Below are 16495 nucleotides of genomic sequence, written 5' to 3'. Positions count from 1 at the left end.
TGGGATCCTGTGTGTTGGAAGCCTCAAATTTTTCGCTGCTCTGTGCATGTGTGTGAATGACTATAAAAGCGCTACGAGTATTGATTACGGAGTAAAAAATAAGTTTCGGCAATGAGACAAATTTGCAAACCTGGAATCCGTGAGTAATGAGCAGCGACCATGTGGAAATGACGATCTTTGTTTCCTCTATTCCAGGTAGTAAGAATAAACAGCTGAAATGTGCCTTGCGATAGGGCTGCCTTAGAACATTTTACTAGAGAGCTAGCCTACGTTAATTGATAATTGGCAGCTACAAACTGAAGCAGTTCTAGTTCATGTGGAGGATAGATTCAAGCATAATCTCAAACCCCTCTGCATGAAACAAAGACCAAGTGCTCAAGTACTAGTTATCAATCACTTACTGTGTGACAGGGAGAATACTCAGCAATTTACATGTATTATTGAATTACATCCCCCCCAAAACTCTATGAGGAAACTGAAGGTTAGAGAAGTTAAGTATCTCATCCATCATTACATAGTTAGAAGTGGCAAAATTGAGATTTGAACTCAGGTCTATCTGACTGCAGAACCTGAGGTCCCAACTGCTATGCAATTCTAATAGAGTTAAAAAAAAAAAGATTTGATTTACTCAGAAGTATATAGAGGCATATGCTACAATCATTATAACATTACAAAGATTTATATGCTGAAAAATAAATTTACCAAACAAATAAAACTTTATAAACCTGATCTAATACCGCTCCACAACAATGAATATCTGAAATCTTTCAGGGCATCTGGTTTGTGTCTGGTTTTCCTTAATCTTTAATGATGGGCAAATCTAATGCATTATGTAAGGCCATTTTTTCTCAAGAGATGTAGATACCTCTTAAGAATTTGATGAAAATGCATTAACTTTTCAGGCTACTGAGTTGCATTTTAGTGCACTGAGGCAGTAAATTAGTGTACAATGTGCAAAAGTAGTGACCTAAAAAAATGAATATTTGATATGAACCACTGCATTCTCTTGGGAAAAAAAGTAATGGATTAACTCTCTCAGGAGTCCTTAGCTTCCCCAAAAGAAGTAGGAAGAATAAATCTCCTGTGGCCTGGAAACAGCTTCTGTTTCTCGCTGGCTATGTTTGTTTAGCTCTTTAATAGTTCATTTGATTAGATCTTGTGGCTCCCAAAGCTAAGGTTGAGAGTTTGATCCCTACAGAGGCCACTTAAATTTAGAGAACAAAAAGCTCTATTCTCTGCTCCCAGACCTTACCCCAAATCCCTGCCAGGTGTCTGCCCTCTGGTCAAATGAGAAACTGGCAAAGGGGTGCAAACCTAGCACAGTATTGGGAAATAGAAAAATGGGCACCCTTTATTATGGTGCTCCTTTCCTTTTATGTGTCCACAATATTTGGATATAATTTATAGAGAGTAGATACTACATTTTTTCTTTTACCACTGGAAATCTGAGGAAAACTTCATTACCAGTCATAAAATTCATTATCTTAAGCTTATTCTAAGTTATTCTAAGCTTATTCTAAGTTCACATAGCTGACATTATCCTCTTGGTAATAAACAATGAAAAAACACATCCTCTGAGCAATATTAATCTGCAACTTTGGGATAGGAAATAATAGTAATCAGTCAAAAACTGAACACAATTTTCATATGAATAAAAGATATTAAATTATTTAAAAATAATTCCATGAGCAGTTTAATATTAAAAAGTATGATCTTCATTATGTGTTAAGAATTCATTCAGGAAAACAAGTTTCTCAAATTATAGCCAAAAATCTTTTACTAGTATCACTATCTTAACTTTAAATTTAAAATTTAAATCTGTATTTCCCTAATTACACAGTACTAAAAATAATTTACTACAACAAATAAAAATTCTTTTACTTCAAATCCTTGCCTAAATAATATAAAATCATTTTATTTTTTGAGGAAAAGACATTTCAACTTTTTAAGTATGAAGTGTAAATTAAGATTTACTTATTTAAATTATAATTTTAAAGTTTCACATATAAAGATGAACAAGATCTAAGTGTAGTTTATATTATTGTTAACATAGATTTTAATTTTTCAAATGTCACATATATCTTTCATTATTTGTAGATTTATTTCTTTTATGAAGTAGTCAAATGAATCAGCTCACCCTTGACTGTAACAAAATACTGTTTGGTGACTTGTGACAGACAGGGTTTTAACCTCTGACAGCGAGATTCATTGTGGAGCAAGAGCCAATCATAGATCCTGACGACACTTGTCTCATCAAAGTTGGAATATAAAAAGCCACTTGGAATACAGTATAAAAGATTCACTGGTGTGGCAAGTTGTCTCTCAGACTGTGCAGGCATTAACATTTTGCTTGGCATTACTCAAAAGCAAAAGAAAAGTAAAAGGAAGAAATAAGAACAAGGGAAAAGATTGTACTGATTTTAAAATCATGCAAAAACTGCAAATCTATGTTTATATTTACCTATTTATGCTGATTGTTGCTGGTCCAGTGGATCTGAATGAGAACAGCGAGCAAAAGGAAAATGTGGAAAAAGAGGGGCTGTGTAATGCATGTATGTGGAGACAAAACACTAAATCCTCAAGACTAGAAGCCATAAAAATCCAAATCCTCAGTAAACTTCGCCTGGAAACAGCTCCTAACATCAGCAAAGATGCTATAAGACAACTTTTGCCCAAAGCTCCTCCACTCCGGGAACTGATTGATCAGTACGATGTCCAGAGAGATGACAGCAGTGACGGCTCCTTGGAAGATGATGATTACCACGCTACGACGGAAACGGTCATTACCATGCCCACAGAGTGTGAGTAGTCCTATTAGTGTAGAGCAACAGTTCTGCTGACTGCTGTTCTAGTGTTTATGAGAAACCGATCTATTTTCAGGCTCTTTTAACAAGCTGTTGGCTTGTATGTAAGTAGGAGGGAAAAGAGTTTCTTTTTTTTCAAGATTTCATGAGAAATATACTAATGAGACTGAAAGCTGCTGCATAATTTGTTTCCTTAGAGAGCTAAAAAGCTAAAAATAAAAAATAAAATGCTTGCATGTTTAATATGACAACTATAACATGCTTATGCTTTCACAGCTTAATACCACCAAGGTAAGGATTGGGAGATACTACAAGCAATGTGAAAAACTTGAAATTTTTTAACTACATGAAATTTCATAACTGCATTTGGTTGTCTGAAATATGCATTTATAATAACAGGTTTTTTCATAATAAAGAGAACAGAAGAAATTTGTAGATGTTGAAGACTATTTGGGCATTTGCTGAACACCTAGAATGACTTCTGTTATTCAAAACTATTTCTCACAGTGTTTTTATGTTCTTCACAAATTAAAGTTATCTAATTTTGAAAGCTATTACAACACTGGAAAATATGAAAAAATATTTTTTATAAATTTAATGTATTACTAAGAGCAATGATGAAGTAAACATAGCATAATAATAATCATGAGCTAATTATCAGAAAATGCTAAGAAATAAACATTTTAATTGAGTAGGCTATGGCTCACAAAGTCCCACTTATACCTTGACCATGGTACTATTGTTAAGAGTACCCGATCTGCATATTTCCAGGCAGGCACAAGCTTAATAACCTCCTGAAGTATTATTTTACTCTTCATAGGAGGGAGGACTATTACCTGTAGTATCTACATTGCTTCTGGAAGATAATATACGTCATACCATTCCTGTTGCAGGCAGTTCAAAACTATACTCAAGGAAAGGGGGACAGGCACCTTAACAGAGAAGGCATGACAAGAAAGAGTTTTGTGCCATATGTCTGTGATCTTGCTTTATAGAGTGCTTTACCCACTTTAAACTGGACTCAAAACAGTTTCAAAATATTGTTTTTCTTATTAAGTAATTAGGTTATAATGCAACGAATAATTTTCCTTTAAGACTGTGCTATCAGATAACCCTGGAGTAGATTTGCCTTATTTATAAACAATCTTGGAAAACCAAAAGGAAAGAAATTTCTAAGTGCTTCTGCTTACAATGACAGCCTGGCCCTAAAGACAATGTTTTCTAAGTTTTGAGAGAGCCTGAATGCAACATTTAGATTTTGGTGCTACTTACCTGCTAGTTTTGTTCCTTTAAAAGGCTATCCCAGCACCCAAACATAACAGATGTACTATATTTTCTACTAATTCCTGAGGCTCAGTTGCTCAGTGTCTTGTCCCCAGGTAATTCAGGCCTGGGGGAAGGGTTCCTTCTTCCAGACTGATTGGTACAGCTGCTCAGTAAGTGTAACTACTCAGATTCCCAAAGAATTCTAAGTGGATGTTCCTCCACAGTGTCTCTTGTTCTCTCTAATCATCATCATCTTAAAATTTCATCCACTTTTCATTCCTTAATAGAATTTTCCTTAGTCCACAGTTCTCTGGAGAGGAAGTAGGTTACTCCTAAACAGCTGAAAAAACATACATCTAAGAAAATCTGAAAAGTTATAGTAATTATTTTATTTGATAGTTTTCTGAGTTATGAATGAAATTCTACATATTTTTTTTCATTTTAAAAGACTAAATATGCACACATTATTCCAATAAACATGCTCATTGATTAATATGGAGGAGTTTATTCATCTGTCATGAAAAATGATTTCAGTAACTCTTTTTTTTTCTTATTCATTTATAGCTGATCTTCTAACGCAAGTGGAAGGAAAACCCAAGTGTTGCTTCTTTAAATTTAGCTCTAAAATACAATACAATAAAGTAGTAAAGGCCCAACTGTGGATATATCTGAGGCCAGTCAAGACTCCTACAACAGTGTTTGTGCAAATCCTGAGACTCATCAAACCCATGAAAGACGGTACAAGGTATACTGGAATCCGATCTCTGAAACTTGACATGAACCCAGGCACTGGTATTTGGCAGAGCATTGATGTGAAGACAGTGTTGCAAAATTGGCTCAAACAACCTGAATCCAACTTAGGCATTGAAATCAAAGCTTTAGATGAGAATGGTCATGATCTTGCTGTAACCTTCCCAGGACCAGGAGATGGGCTGGTAAGTGATTACTGAAAATAACATTCTAAAAACCTTATGTTTTTATTCATAATGTGAATGAATAGTAGTGAAAAACAACTACCAGTTTCCTATGCTCATAAGCCGGAAAAAGGTATCTTACCCCGATGGTAGCCCTGTACCCAATAAAAGTAGGTGTCCAATTTCATATCCTATGAAACACTCTCTTGATACTTTTAGTTTGCATGAGGACTTAAAGAAAAAAGTTACACCATAGTCCTTAACTTCTTTAGGAATTCTTTTGAATTGGGAATGAAATATAAAGTGCTTTTCATTGATGTGCTATAAGATTATATAAATAAAAACATGAAGTCTTCATAGTGGATTCTAGGACATACCCAACAAAACATTTTTTTCCCTAGAAGAGTGCCAAACGTGTTAACATTTTTTTGGCTTAATAAAGTGGAAAAAAATAAACTCTAAAAATTATAATTGAAATAAAATGCTTTTAATTATAGCAACTAACTAAATACAATATGTTTAGACGTATATGCTATTGAATATAATATATTTAAGATCCCTCAAGATAAATGTTCCTTATTTTCTAGGCTGTTGAGGCACTGATGTATATGTGGATTACTCTGTGAATTACCCCTAATAAAATTTAAAATTTCAGGGTAGTTAACCTGTACCACCCAGCTTATTTCTGAACTGTCTTACTATTCTTTTGCAAGAGTTTACTTAGGTAATGTCAACTAATTTAATATCAGGTCAAACAGAAGACAATGCCTTATATATTATAAAAATTAAAAAAAAACATTTAAAACCTAGTATAAATTTAGAGTTACTCACTCTTCTGGCTTATCTATGCTTGTGTTTACTTCTGTTTTCAAAAACTTATTTAATGTGACCATATCTTTTACTTCCATTTATTGATATAATTTACAACAAAAGATTATACTTGCAAGCAATGTGTTCTTTTTAGTTTTTAAATGGTCTTGTTTGTAAAGAATATATAATTAGTAAGTCATATCTACTTTAAATGAAAACATATTCTTTAAGAGATTATACAATTTTCCAAATGATCTATTTTTCTTTAAATATGCTACATAAAATGTTACTGACTCCCAAAATGATGTTATTATTTTTTATAATCTTAAATACCAATAATTACCAGGTCTATTTTGATTTTGATACAGGATAAAAACTACTATTAATTATTTAGGAATGTGTTCTTTTTTATAGACAGCATTTTAATGATCAAAGCTGGTGATGTGACAGAGGTTTTATTTATTATTAAGCAGATGGTTAACACGATGTATTCCTCAGACTTTTCCATATAAAAAGAAAAATGTCTCAAATGCATGAAAAGATTGGGGCAGGGGAAGGATTAGCAAATTATTGTTTAAATATCTGAACAGAAACATTTTTCAGTGAAAGAATAAAGGAAATATTATCGTATCTTCTTCTGAATCTGTCCCTCCCTCTCTTGGAGTTTGTCGTTCCAACCCAATAATACCTACCGCTACCTTCATCACCCTACCTTCCTTTCTCCCATTACAATCTGTACAGTGCTGGGTGGTAACTATTTTGGTTTGGCGTTAATATCCAAGGATCCCTGAATAAGATCTAGTGAATGGAGGATGGATGAGTATACCTATCCCTCCAGGAGTCATCAGACATAATTAGCCACCATATTTAACCAACAAGCAGGAAGAGAGAAGCTAGCTTTTCCCCTTCCTCCTTTCTTCCCCCCTCCCTTTCTCTTCTCCTCCCTCTCTCCCTTTCTTGCCATCAATATTTTCAGAGCATCTATTATGTGCCAGGCATTCGGATACTCAAACTGGGGAAAACAAGAATAAGCAAGACAAAGATCTGACCACAGGGGAATCTGTATTGCTGCTATAGTCTTTTGAGCCATAAGGGAAGTATCAAGCCTAGTGTAAATTAAAATTCTTTAATGCTGTGGCAACATTAAAACATAAGAACAAATGTGGCAGAAGCAAAATGATTAGTTTCTTTCTTCAACAACGAGTGCTTGATGTAGGAAGGTGTTTCAGCATCTATTACTAACTCTTCTTTCCTTTTCATACAGAATCCCTTTTTAGAAGTCAAGGTAACAGACACACCAAAAAGATCCAGGAGAGATTTTGGACTCGACTGTGATGAGCACTCCACAGAATCTCGATGCTGTCGTTACCCTCTAACTGTGGATTTTGAAGCTTTTGGATGGGATTGGATTATTGCACCTAAAAGATATAAGGCCAATTACTGCTCTGGAGAGTGTGAATTTGTATTTTTACAAAAATATCCTCATACCCATCTTGTGCACCAAGCAAACCCCAGAGGTTCAGCAGGCCCCTGTTGTACTCCCACAAAGATGTCCCCAATTAATATGCTATATTTTAATGGCAAAGAACAAATAATATATGGGAAAATTCCAGCCATGGTAGTAGATCGCTGTGGGTGCTCATGAGATTTATATTTGGTTCATAACTTCCTAAAAAGTGGAAGGTCTTCCCCTCAACAATTTTGAAACTGTGAAATTATGTACCACAGGCTGTAAGCCTAGAGTATGCTACAGTCACTTACGCACAAGCTACAGTATATGAACTAAAAGAGAGAATATATGCAACGGTTGGCATTTAACCATCAAAACAAATCATACAATAAAAAGTTTTATGATTTCCGGAGTTTTTTAACTTGGAGATCAAATTCCATTTATGTTCATATATATCACAACATATGCAGGTAAATGAAAGCAATTCTCCTTGTGTTCTGGTGAATTAAAGGAGTATGCTTTAAAGTCTATTTCTTTACAGTTTCATTTAATATTTACAGAAAAATCTATATGTAGTATTGGTAAAATGCAGGATTGTTATATACCATTATTTGAATCATCCTTAAACACTTGAATTTATATTGTATGATAGCATACTTGGTAAGAGAAGATTCCACAAAAATAGGGATGGTACACCATGTGCAAGTTCCCATTCCTATTCTGATTGATACAGTACATTAACAATTCATGCCAATGGTGCTAATACAATAGGCTGAATGGCTGATGTTATCAGGTTCATCAAATAAAATACACTCAGTAAAGTAATGTTTCTCCTTTCTTCAGGTGCATTTTCATACTCCTCCAAATGGGGAATGGATTTTCTTTAATGAAAGAAAAATCATTTTTCTAGAGGTCTGGATTCAATTCTGTAGCATACTTGGAGAAACTGCATTTACATGGCAGCCAAAAAGTATTCATTTTTATCAAAATTTCAAAATTATAGCCTGCCTTTGCAACACTGCAGTTTTTATGATGAAATAATGGAAATGACTGATTCTATCAATATTGTATAAAAAGACTTTGAAACAATTGCATTTATATAATATGTATACAATATTGTTTTGTAAATAAATGTCTCCTTTTTTATTTACTTTGGTATATTTTTACAGTAAGGACATTTCAAATTAAGTATTAAGGCACAAAGACATTTCATGTATGACAGAAAAGCAAATGCTTATATTTCGGAGCAAATTAGCTGATTAAATGTGGTCTTAAAACTCCATATGCTAATGGTTAGATGGTTATATTACAATCATTTTATATTTTTTTACATTATTAACATTCACTTACGGATTCATGATGGCTGTATAATGTGAATGTGAAATTTCAATGGTTTACTGTCATTGTATTCAAATCTCAACGTTCCATTATTTTAATACTTATAAATATTATTAAGCATACCAAAATGATTTAACTCTATTATCTGAAATCAGAAAAATAAACTGATGATATCTTAAGAATTGTTAATTTTATTTTATAATTTGGTAATGAATATATTTCTACATATATTTACTTCTATTTTGTAAATTAGGATTTTGTTAATCAAATACATTATACTTATGACTAAGTGAAATTATTTCTTACATCTAATGTGTAGAAATAATATAAATTATATTAAAGTGTTTTCACGTTTTTTGAAAGCCACAACAGTTTTATGTTATAATGATTAATTCTGGATTTTTGGTTTTCACTTTATTGTAAAAGTTTAATGATTTAGCACAAAAGTTTGGTTTAGAAATTTTAGGTCTGCTACTCTAGTTTCTCATGAGTGAAATTCCTGTTAAATTGGTTCTGGTCAAGTTGCTTTAAACATACAAAAGCAAGGGCTAGTTACATCTGTTTCATTTCTCTTTATCTTGACCTGAAAACTATTTATATGTTTTCATAGGTTCAATTTCCAAATGCATTGCAGTTGGCAAGGGTATATGGTCCTAGAGTTACAAGTTCTACTGAAGCCAAAGGGACACAGGGAAACTGCATCTTTTTCCTAGCACTTAATGATACTGGCATTTATCTGAGTTTTGGGGGCAAAAATTTTCAAACTGAATTGAAAAATAATTATAAAGTGCCTAGAATCCACCCCTGGCCAATTTAATAGCTTAGCTCTAAAGCAGTGACTATGTCTAATGGGGGAGGTGATTAAAATTTTGTCTAGTGTTATGGTTCTTAAATAAATAATTTATAATTATTATAACCATGGAAGATATTACAGCAATTTACACTCATACAAACAGAGAGCAGTAGTTTTTCTAATTCTGATACTGACATATTTAACACTGACAAGGCTGGAGCTGTAAGGGAGTTGCCCCTGTTGGGGGAGGAGCCAACTGCGGTGACGCGGTAAGGCCACTTTTCAGCTGTACATATCAGAACATACTTCTTCCAGGGCCATGAATATACATGACCTCAAAGTCTGGGTCAGCAGGCCCATTAGCACACCTTAGGCTCTGGAGCACAAATAACTGGGGACCTTGATCCCTACAGTGGGAACTGTGAGTTAGGAACACCCTCTGTTTCCAAGCACCCAGTTTCAGGACTCCCCAACCTTTATATTTACCCTTACACCATGGAGCCCCAAGATCACATCACTAACCTCTCCATTTGGTAGCCCGCTTCAAAACCCATATGACCATGAAAGAAAGCATCAGGACCAATTTGTTTTGTGACAAGACCTAGGCATTTCTTTTTCTATTTTGCCTAGGTCCTAGGAATGGCAAAGGCGCTCTGCTATTCTGCCTATGGGCATGTCACTTTCATTTTCAGCACCCTAAGAATATTCACTTGTGATACGTGACACTAACCCCTGAAATTTTCAGAAAAAATTATGTAAAGTTCAATGTAGTGTATCAGTTTTAATATTCTGAACGTTTTGTAATACTTCTCATACTTCCCACAAACCAACGTGAGTTAAAAAAAACACAGTAAAAATAAAAACAAACAAAAAACCCTTTCAAACCCTATGGTTCCTTTTGTATTCAAGTTGGTTTTTGCACTTCTGTAGAGAACTTTATTTTCTTAAAATAAAAAGGCAATATTTTGACATTGACAGTAGCTAGATTAGAACTCAATTATTCTATACCCCAAACGAAAACAAATCTATTTCACTTTAAACCACCATATACTCATTTAAGAATGTCAATGACCCTTTTGGGTCTGGTGGGACACTCTCACCAGGAAAAAGAAAACTCACAATTTTGCATATAATTTCAGGGAGCTCAGGGTCTTCTTAGAGCTCATTCATAGAATCTAGTTTATCTTCCTTCTTAAGATAAAAATTATTTATGAAGTAATAAAGTATACTTATAAGGGCCTGCTTCCCAATTAATTAGTTTTAATCCTTAACCAATTGAATGTTTGAAAAGGAAAATAAATATCAAATCAGCCTGGATGTCTTAACATGGCTAAAACACTTGCTAATTACCAAAACATTCTATGTTTCTTAAAGATCATCCAGTCATCAACTGGCAAGTCTGTGATAGATTAAACTAGACAGCTGAATAAAAATCACTTCAAATTATGAACTCACATTCTTTTTATGTGTCAAAACCAAAATCAATAAATCATCAGGGCTTCTGATGTCTGGATGTCAGAATTAGGAGGGTATGAGATGATAATATTTACTGAGCACCAGATTTGTGCTAGGAACTTCCTTGACACGCTCAATGTAGGAGACATTATTGTCCCCAGTTTACAGAAGAGAATTCTGAGGAACTGAGATAATAGGAGGTACCTCAGTGGCTGGTCTGAATTTCAATTCAGAGCAGTTTGACACGATGATTCATTGCTCTGGTTACACCAATTCTTCAACAAGTCCTAATGAAAGAGTGAAACTATATTTTTTAATGTTTATAATTTGTAATATACCCTTGTATATGTTCAGCATTGGTTTCTGCAAATGTTGTGTGGCTGCATTTTAATGAGGGAGGTTAGAGTTGGTATTATGAGGTGGAAGAAGAGCAGGTGATTAGCAAAGGACAGAAATGTACAAACAGATAGAAGTGGGTCAATGTCATAGGATGTGAGAGATGGAATAGACCTTAGAGATCATCTAATTTACATATGACAGAACTGAGGTCTAAAGAGAGGGTTGCTCAAAGTCATAAAGTGAATTGGTTCAAAAACTGAGACAAGAGTTCTGAAATGCTAGAGTAGAGTGGATGGTGGGTCAGAGTGAGAAGAATGATTCCAAAAGACAAAATGCAGGAGAGCTAAAAACAAAAAAAAGCTCTGAGTCATGGTTTGTCAGCTGGGGAATGTCAATACTGGGCACTAACTAAAGGTCCGTAGGATTATAACAGTTTACATCTATCTTTTATCAACCTGGAGATTATCTTGGACAAATAGACCCTAATGGGAAATCTATGGTAGTATGTGATTAAAACCACTACTTTACTGGGTACAGTAATACAAATTGAAATAATAATAATTAATAATTAATAACTTTCAAAGTCCCCTCACATTAATGATGTAATTTTATCTTCATAATGCTGGAAGTTAAGTATTATTATTATGTCCATTTCATAGAGGGAACTGAGGCTAAATTAAATTAATCAAATTGCCCAAAGAAATGTAGCATTTATATTTGTACATTAATTACATAAGAAATAGAAATAGAAATCAAATAAGTTATACTTGTTTGATCATTCATTCCAATACTACTTATTAAAAATGTAGCATGATAAAAGAATTCCATTTAAAATATCAAACGATCACTTTAAAATATAAGACACATGGATACTATCCAGTAATATAACTAAGAAATTAAACCATAGGTTAAAATGTGATAAGCAAGTCATGACTTGCCTGGCACATGACGTATAGTGTTGAAATTTCATTTGTATGGTCATTCAGTTCCAGTTTACACACTGCAAAACATATCAAATTAAACTATACTAATTTTGGTCATCCCTGAGTACAATGTCAAGCAATGGGAAGTGGTACTAAATTTAGTTCATTCATGCCTAGGTGGAATTTTGCAGAGGAAGTCTTTGAAAAATTAATACATTTTCATTAGATAGCATTCATTTATAGCAAGATTATCTTTGTTACAATTTAAAACACTAGATAGAGGGATTATTTACATATATTTTACTAGATTACCTACCAAAGACTTCAATGAATACCACATCCTGTCAAGAACACAGGATGTTCTTGAATGTAAGACTTGACATATGAAGGTGCCTAATTTATCGACAAGCATAAAATGTATGTGTAATAATAATGATAGACAACTCCCTAATCCTCCGTTACAATGGTTGAGTAGTTCACTTCAGCTATGGTTTAACATTACACTAAGTATTCCTGATACAGAAATACAGTTTGGCAATGAAGCAAAGAAATACATACTAAGTTTTCATTGACTACAATTTTGGATTACTGTAAGATAGAAAAGTTTTTTAACAGTATGATGCTATTATTTTTAGGTGATTATTTATTAAACACACACATATATTTACTTTCTTGAAAAACTGACTTTAATAACATTTTCTTTAATTAGTTCTGCGTATGCACTATAGGCAAAACACTATTCACTGGAATTAACTTACAGAGATCTAAAACATATTCCCAGATTCTGATCTTAACGAGATCTGTTGGAGAGTTCTCCTGAGAAGGGCCGACAGATAAATTTGATTCAATTAATCTTAAAGGTAAGCTTTAAACCAAACATATGAAGAGATTAACCTACTAATTCACATTTTTAATTTGTCTTCCTAACCATTCAAGATTATTCGATTAAGAAAACTTTCTTCCTATAATGTTATGTTCTTTTTTTTTTTCTAACATCTTATGAAGGACCCTATTCAGAACAAAATCTGATTATGCGGTTTTGGCCATGGATCCTCCACAAGACTTTCCCAGATCCGCTCCCACGGACACTAACTCTGACTAAGAAGCCAAACGTCTCTTGGCTCTATTCCCATGGAACTCAGAATTTTGGCATTACCTCTCCACTAGCCAAAAACAAAACATGTCAATACAGGAACGTTTGCTTACATCATGACATCAGATCCTCATAATGCTGAGATAGAATTCTGAAAGTGAAAATCAAGCATAAAACACCAATTTACTGAGCACACTGAAGTGACTGTGGGAGAAAACCCAAATTGTTAAATGGAAACAATCAGGCAGTCATTGAGGCAACTGCTTGGCTTGAGCTCCAAGAATATCTTCCTGAAAAGCTGCATACTTCTCAGCAACTCAAGAAATGGCATGAGTTATGTGGCTGCCTGCACCCTAAGTAAAGGATTCTACTGAGGAAACTTAGCCATCGTGGGCTCTGAACCAGGCCAGGTGCCATGGGATAGAAACTAGAGCAAAAAAGAACAAATGACAGTACTGCTTCCTACTTGTAGATGTTCCCTGGCAGCAAGTAAAATTGTCCCAAAGTCTAAAATCTATCAGGACCTATGTCTTATGCATTAGTGAATTTAAGTTCCTTACAGCTCCAGAGTCAGAAAAAACTCCAAGGAAGTTGCATAGGACTGATGGGAAGCTAGCTAGGTTCCCATCTACTCACAGGCCAGGATGCATCCCTATGACTGAAATACCTTGCACCAACTGGGACTCTCCTGGGCGAATAGCCCTGCACTGCAGTGCCAGCAGAGCTCTCTCCTTTGCTGACAGAGGTGGGTAGACTGTGAATAGTGAGCCCCACCTTGCTTTTACCAGAGGTTTGAACAAAGAATCCTGGTATTGGCCAAAGAGAGCAGTGTCATTTCAGAATTTGTGCCAAAGGCTGGAATTTGGCTTTATATCTGTTGGTGCAACATGTATTGTGTTGACACAATATATCTGTTAACCAGGTACATTACCTGGTTAGTGTCCTTGGGCCTCATATATCCTGTTCAGACTGTCAAGAAATAAACTGCCTGTTGGACCTTGGACAAGAAGTATGAGCATTTACTTACAAGGGAAAAGCACATTGCATAGATATTAATATCTCCATTTTTATAATGATGAAGTTGAGGTTTAGAGATGATTGTACTTAAGTGACTAAGACAGGTGCATACATGATGGGAGAAATACACATACAAATGTAGAACTAACACAACATTGTAAATCAACTTTACTTCAATTAAAAAAGTAAAAATTAAAAAGGGACCTACTCTCCTTGCTAAGCAAATAAGTAAATAAATAAATAAAACTAAAAAGGGACATACTATATAGTAAGGGAAACTATACTCAATATTTTGTAAAATATAAGGGAAAAGAATCTGAAAAAGAATATATATACATAGGAATATATATATATATATATAAGTATATATATAAAAGAATATATACATATATATAAACTGAATCACTGTGCTGTACACCTGAAACTAACATAATATTGTAAATCAACTATACTTCAATTTAAAAAAGATAAAATAGAATAAAATGGCCAAAAAAACCCCAAAATGTAGAAGTACAGTTTTTCAGCTATTAGTTCAGGTGTGAAAAAATGTAATTTTCTACTTGTTGTAGAACTGACATCAGCTTTTACCTCAAGCCCATTTGTGCTGTATCACCATTTCTACTTTATAGAGGCACTGTCATGTCAACGGGAACTGCTCTAATAATGCTTGTCATGTCCATGGATCTCACCCAGAAAATGATGAACGATATCCCCCTACTCTTAAGTCTCTAAACTCAGAGGAGGAGTGTAATGTGTCTCTCTTCTTTACGTCCAGCTCAGCCTATGAAGTAGGGCATCAAAAAAGATCATTGTCTAAAACTTCTCTCTTCCCATCAAATTCACTCCTATCATAAGCTCATGAGATCTTTATGTGAGAAGATATAGGAATAGGTTCTGGCTATCTGGATCTATTTACTAACACTTTATATTTCATACCTGAACCCTAGACCCTTGAACTTAAAATTTTGTTAAATACTTACAATCTTTTTTTTTCCTGATTCTGATCTGAAAAATACCTCCTCGAAAAATGTAACCTTTTAATAAATCAGTGTTCATTCTAATAATAAAAATGTAAATTAAAATTACATACTATTCTTTCATCTACAAATGTACTAAATTTTTATGTTAATATCTATTGTTATTAGTAAGGTGATCAGCAATGAACACTCTAAATATTGCCTATAGAAAGGCCCTGACCAGTTGCCTTCCAATATTTAACAAGATCCTTAAAAGGTTCTATACAGTAATTTTACTTCTAAAATTTTATGCAAAGAAAATGAAGATGCAAATGTTTATGTAAAACCACAATGTTATTTACTATTTTTTATATTGGAAATAATGTATCTAACAATAAGGAATGGTTACATTGATTATGATAGGTAACAAAAGCATAGTAAAATTTAAAGACAACCTGAGGACCCAGTAAACACCATGAGGATGAAAGAGAGAGGGAGAAAGAATCTAAGTCTTCACTGATATTATTGAGCTACTGATCTTACTTTACCTAGAGCTGCCTTACATTTGGACTTATATGAGATAATTGATTTTTCTACTGTTTAAGCCATATTTGAATTGGGGTTTCTGTTATTTACAGCTGAAAGTATTCCAAATAAATAAATATGTGTATAGCATATGTGTACATACATGTATCAGGTATATATGATTATCTTTAATTCTAATAGATATTGCCAATTTGTACCCTGTAGAGGTTGTATCAATTTATATTTCTATTAACAATGTATGAAGTTACCTATTTTCCCACACCCTCATCATTCTTAGTTCTAGTATGATAGGTAAAAAATGGTATCTGATCATGATTTTCACTGCATTTTTCTTATTTTGAGTGAGGTTATTAATCTTTTTATATTTAAGGATTATCTGTGTTTCCTTTTCTGTTAACTATTTGCTTTTATCCTTTGCTTATTTTTTCTATTAGGTTGTTAATATTAAAACAAAACCTATATATGTACTTAAGAAATTAGCTACTATTGGGGAATTCCCTGGTGGTCCAGTGGTTAGGACTCAGCACTTTCACTGCCGGGGCGGGGTTCAATCCGTGGTCGGGGAACTAAGCATTCACAAGCCCCAGGGCCCAGCAAAAAAAAAAAAAAAAAAATTAGCTACAACTATTTCTTCCCAGATTTTCATCTGTCTTTTGACTTTGTGGTTTCTTGTTTTTTAATGCAGAATTTAAAATGTCTGTATGATGTTACATATTTTAGTCTTTTTTTATAGTTTCCAATTTTTTTCTTTTTCTTCTTTTTGGCCGTGCCACGTGGCTTGCAGGTTCTTA

General features: G+C 33.8%; 2 protein-coding genes across 23 annotated transcripts in view; one reads left to right on the top strand and one right to left on the bottom strand.

The window, feature by feature from the left end:
- Positions 1-16495, bottom strand: part of C7H2orf88 (chromosome 7 C2orf88 homolog) — a 312337-nt gene that overhangs the window by 145694 nt on the left and 150148 nt on the right. Inside the window, exons 5-6 of one of the 22 annotated variants that reach the window (XR_009504245.1) lie at positions 11035-11117; positions 6289-7212 (exon numbers count right to left, since the gene is read on the bottom strand). The exons of 19 other annotated variants lie outside the window; for them this stretch is intronic. The gene's annotated coding sequence lies outside the window, so the exon portion shown is untranslated. Of the gene's footprint in view, positions 1-6285; positions 7213-11034; positions 11118-16495 lie in introns of those variants that run through there. 2 more of the 22 variants (XR_009504248.1, XR_009504244.1) reach the window with 2 other exon arrangements.
- MSTN (myostatin) lies at positions 2339-7620 on the top strand. The gene is made up of 3 exons (XM_059928344.1): positions 2339-2801; positions 4635-5005; positions 7059-7620. The coding sequence occupies exons 1-3, from the start codon at positions 2429-2431 to the stop codon at positions 7437-7439; spliced, it is 1125 nt and encodes a 374-aa protein (XP_059784327.1). The 5' UTR covers positions 2339-2428; the 3' UTR covers positions 7440-7620.

Source organism: Balaenoptera ricei, chromosome 7, assembly GCF_028023285.1.
Source record: "Balaenoptera ricei isolate mBalRic1 chromosome 7, mBalRic1.hap2, whole genome shotgun sequence".
Taxonomy (NCBI): Eukaryota; Metazoa; Chordata; class Mammalia; order Artiodactyla; family Balaenopteridae; genus Balaenoptera; species Balaenoptera ricei.
The sequence above is the reverse complement of the archived record's forward strand: the minus strand, read 5'-3'. Positions and strand labels throughout refer to the sequence as shown.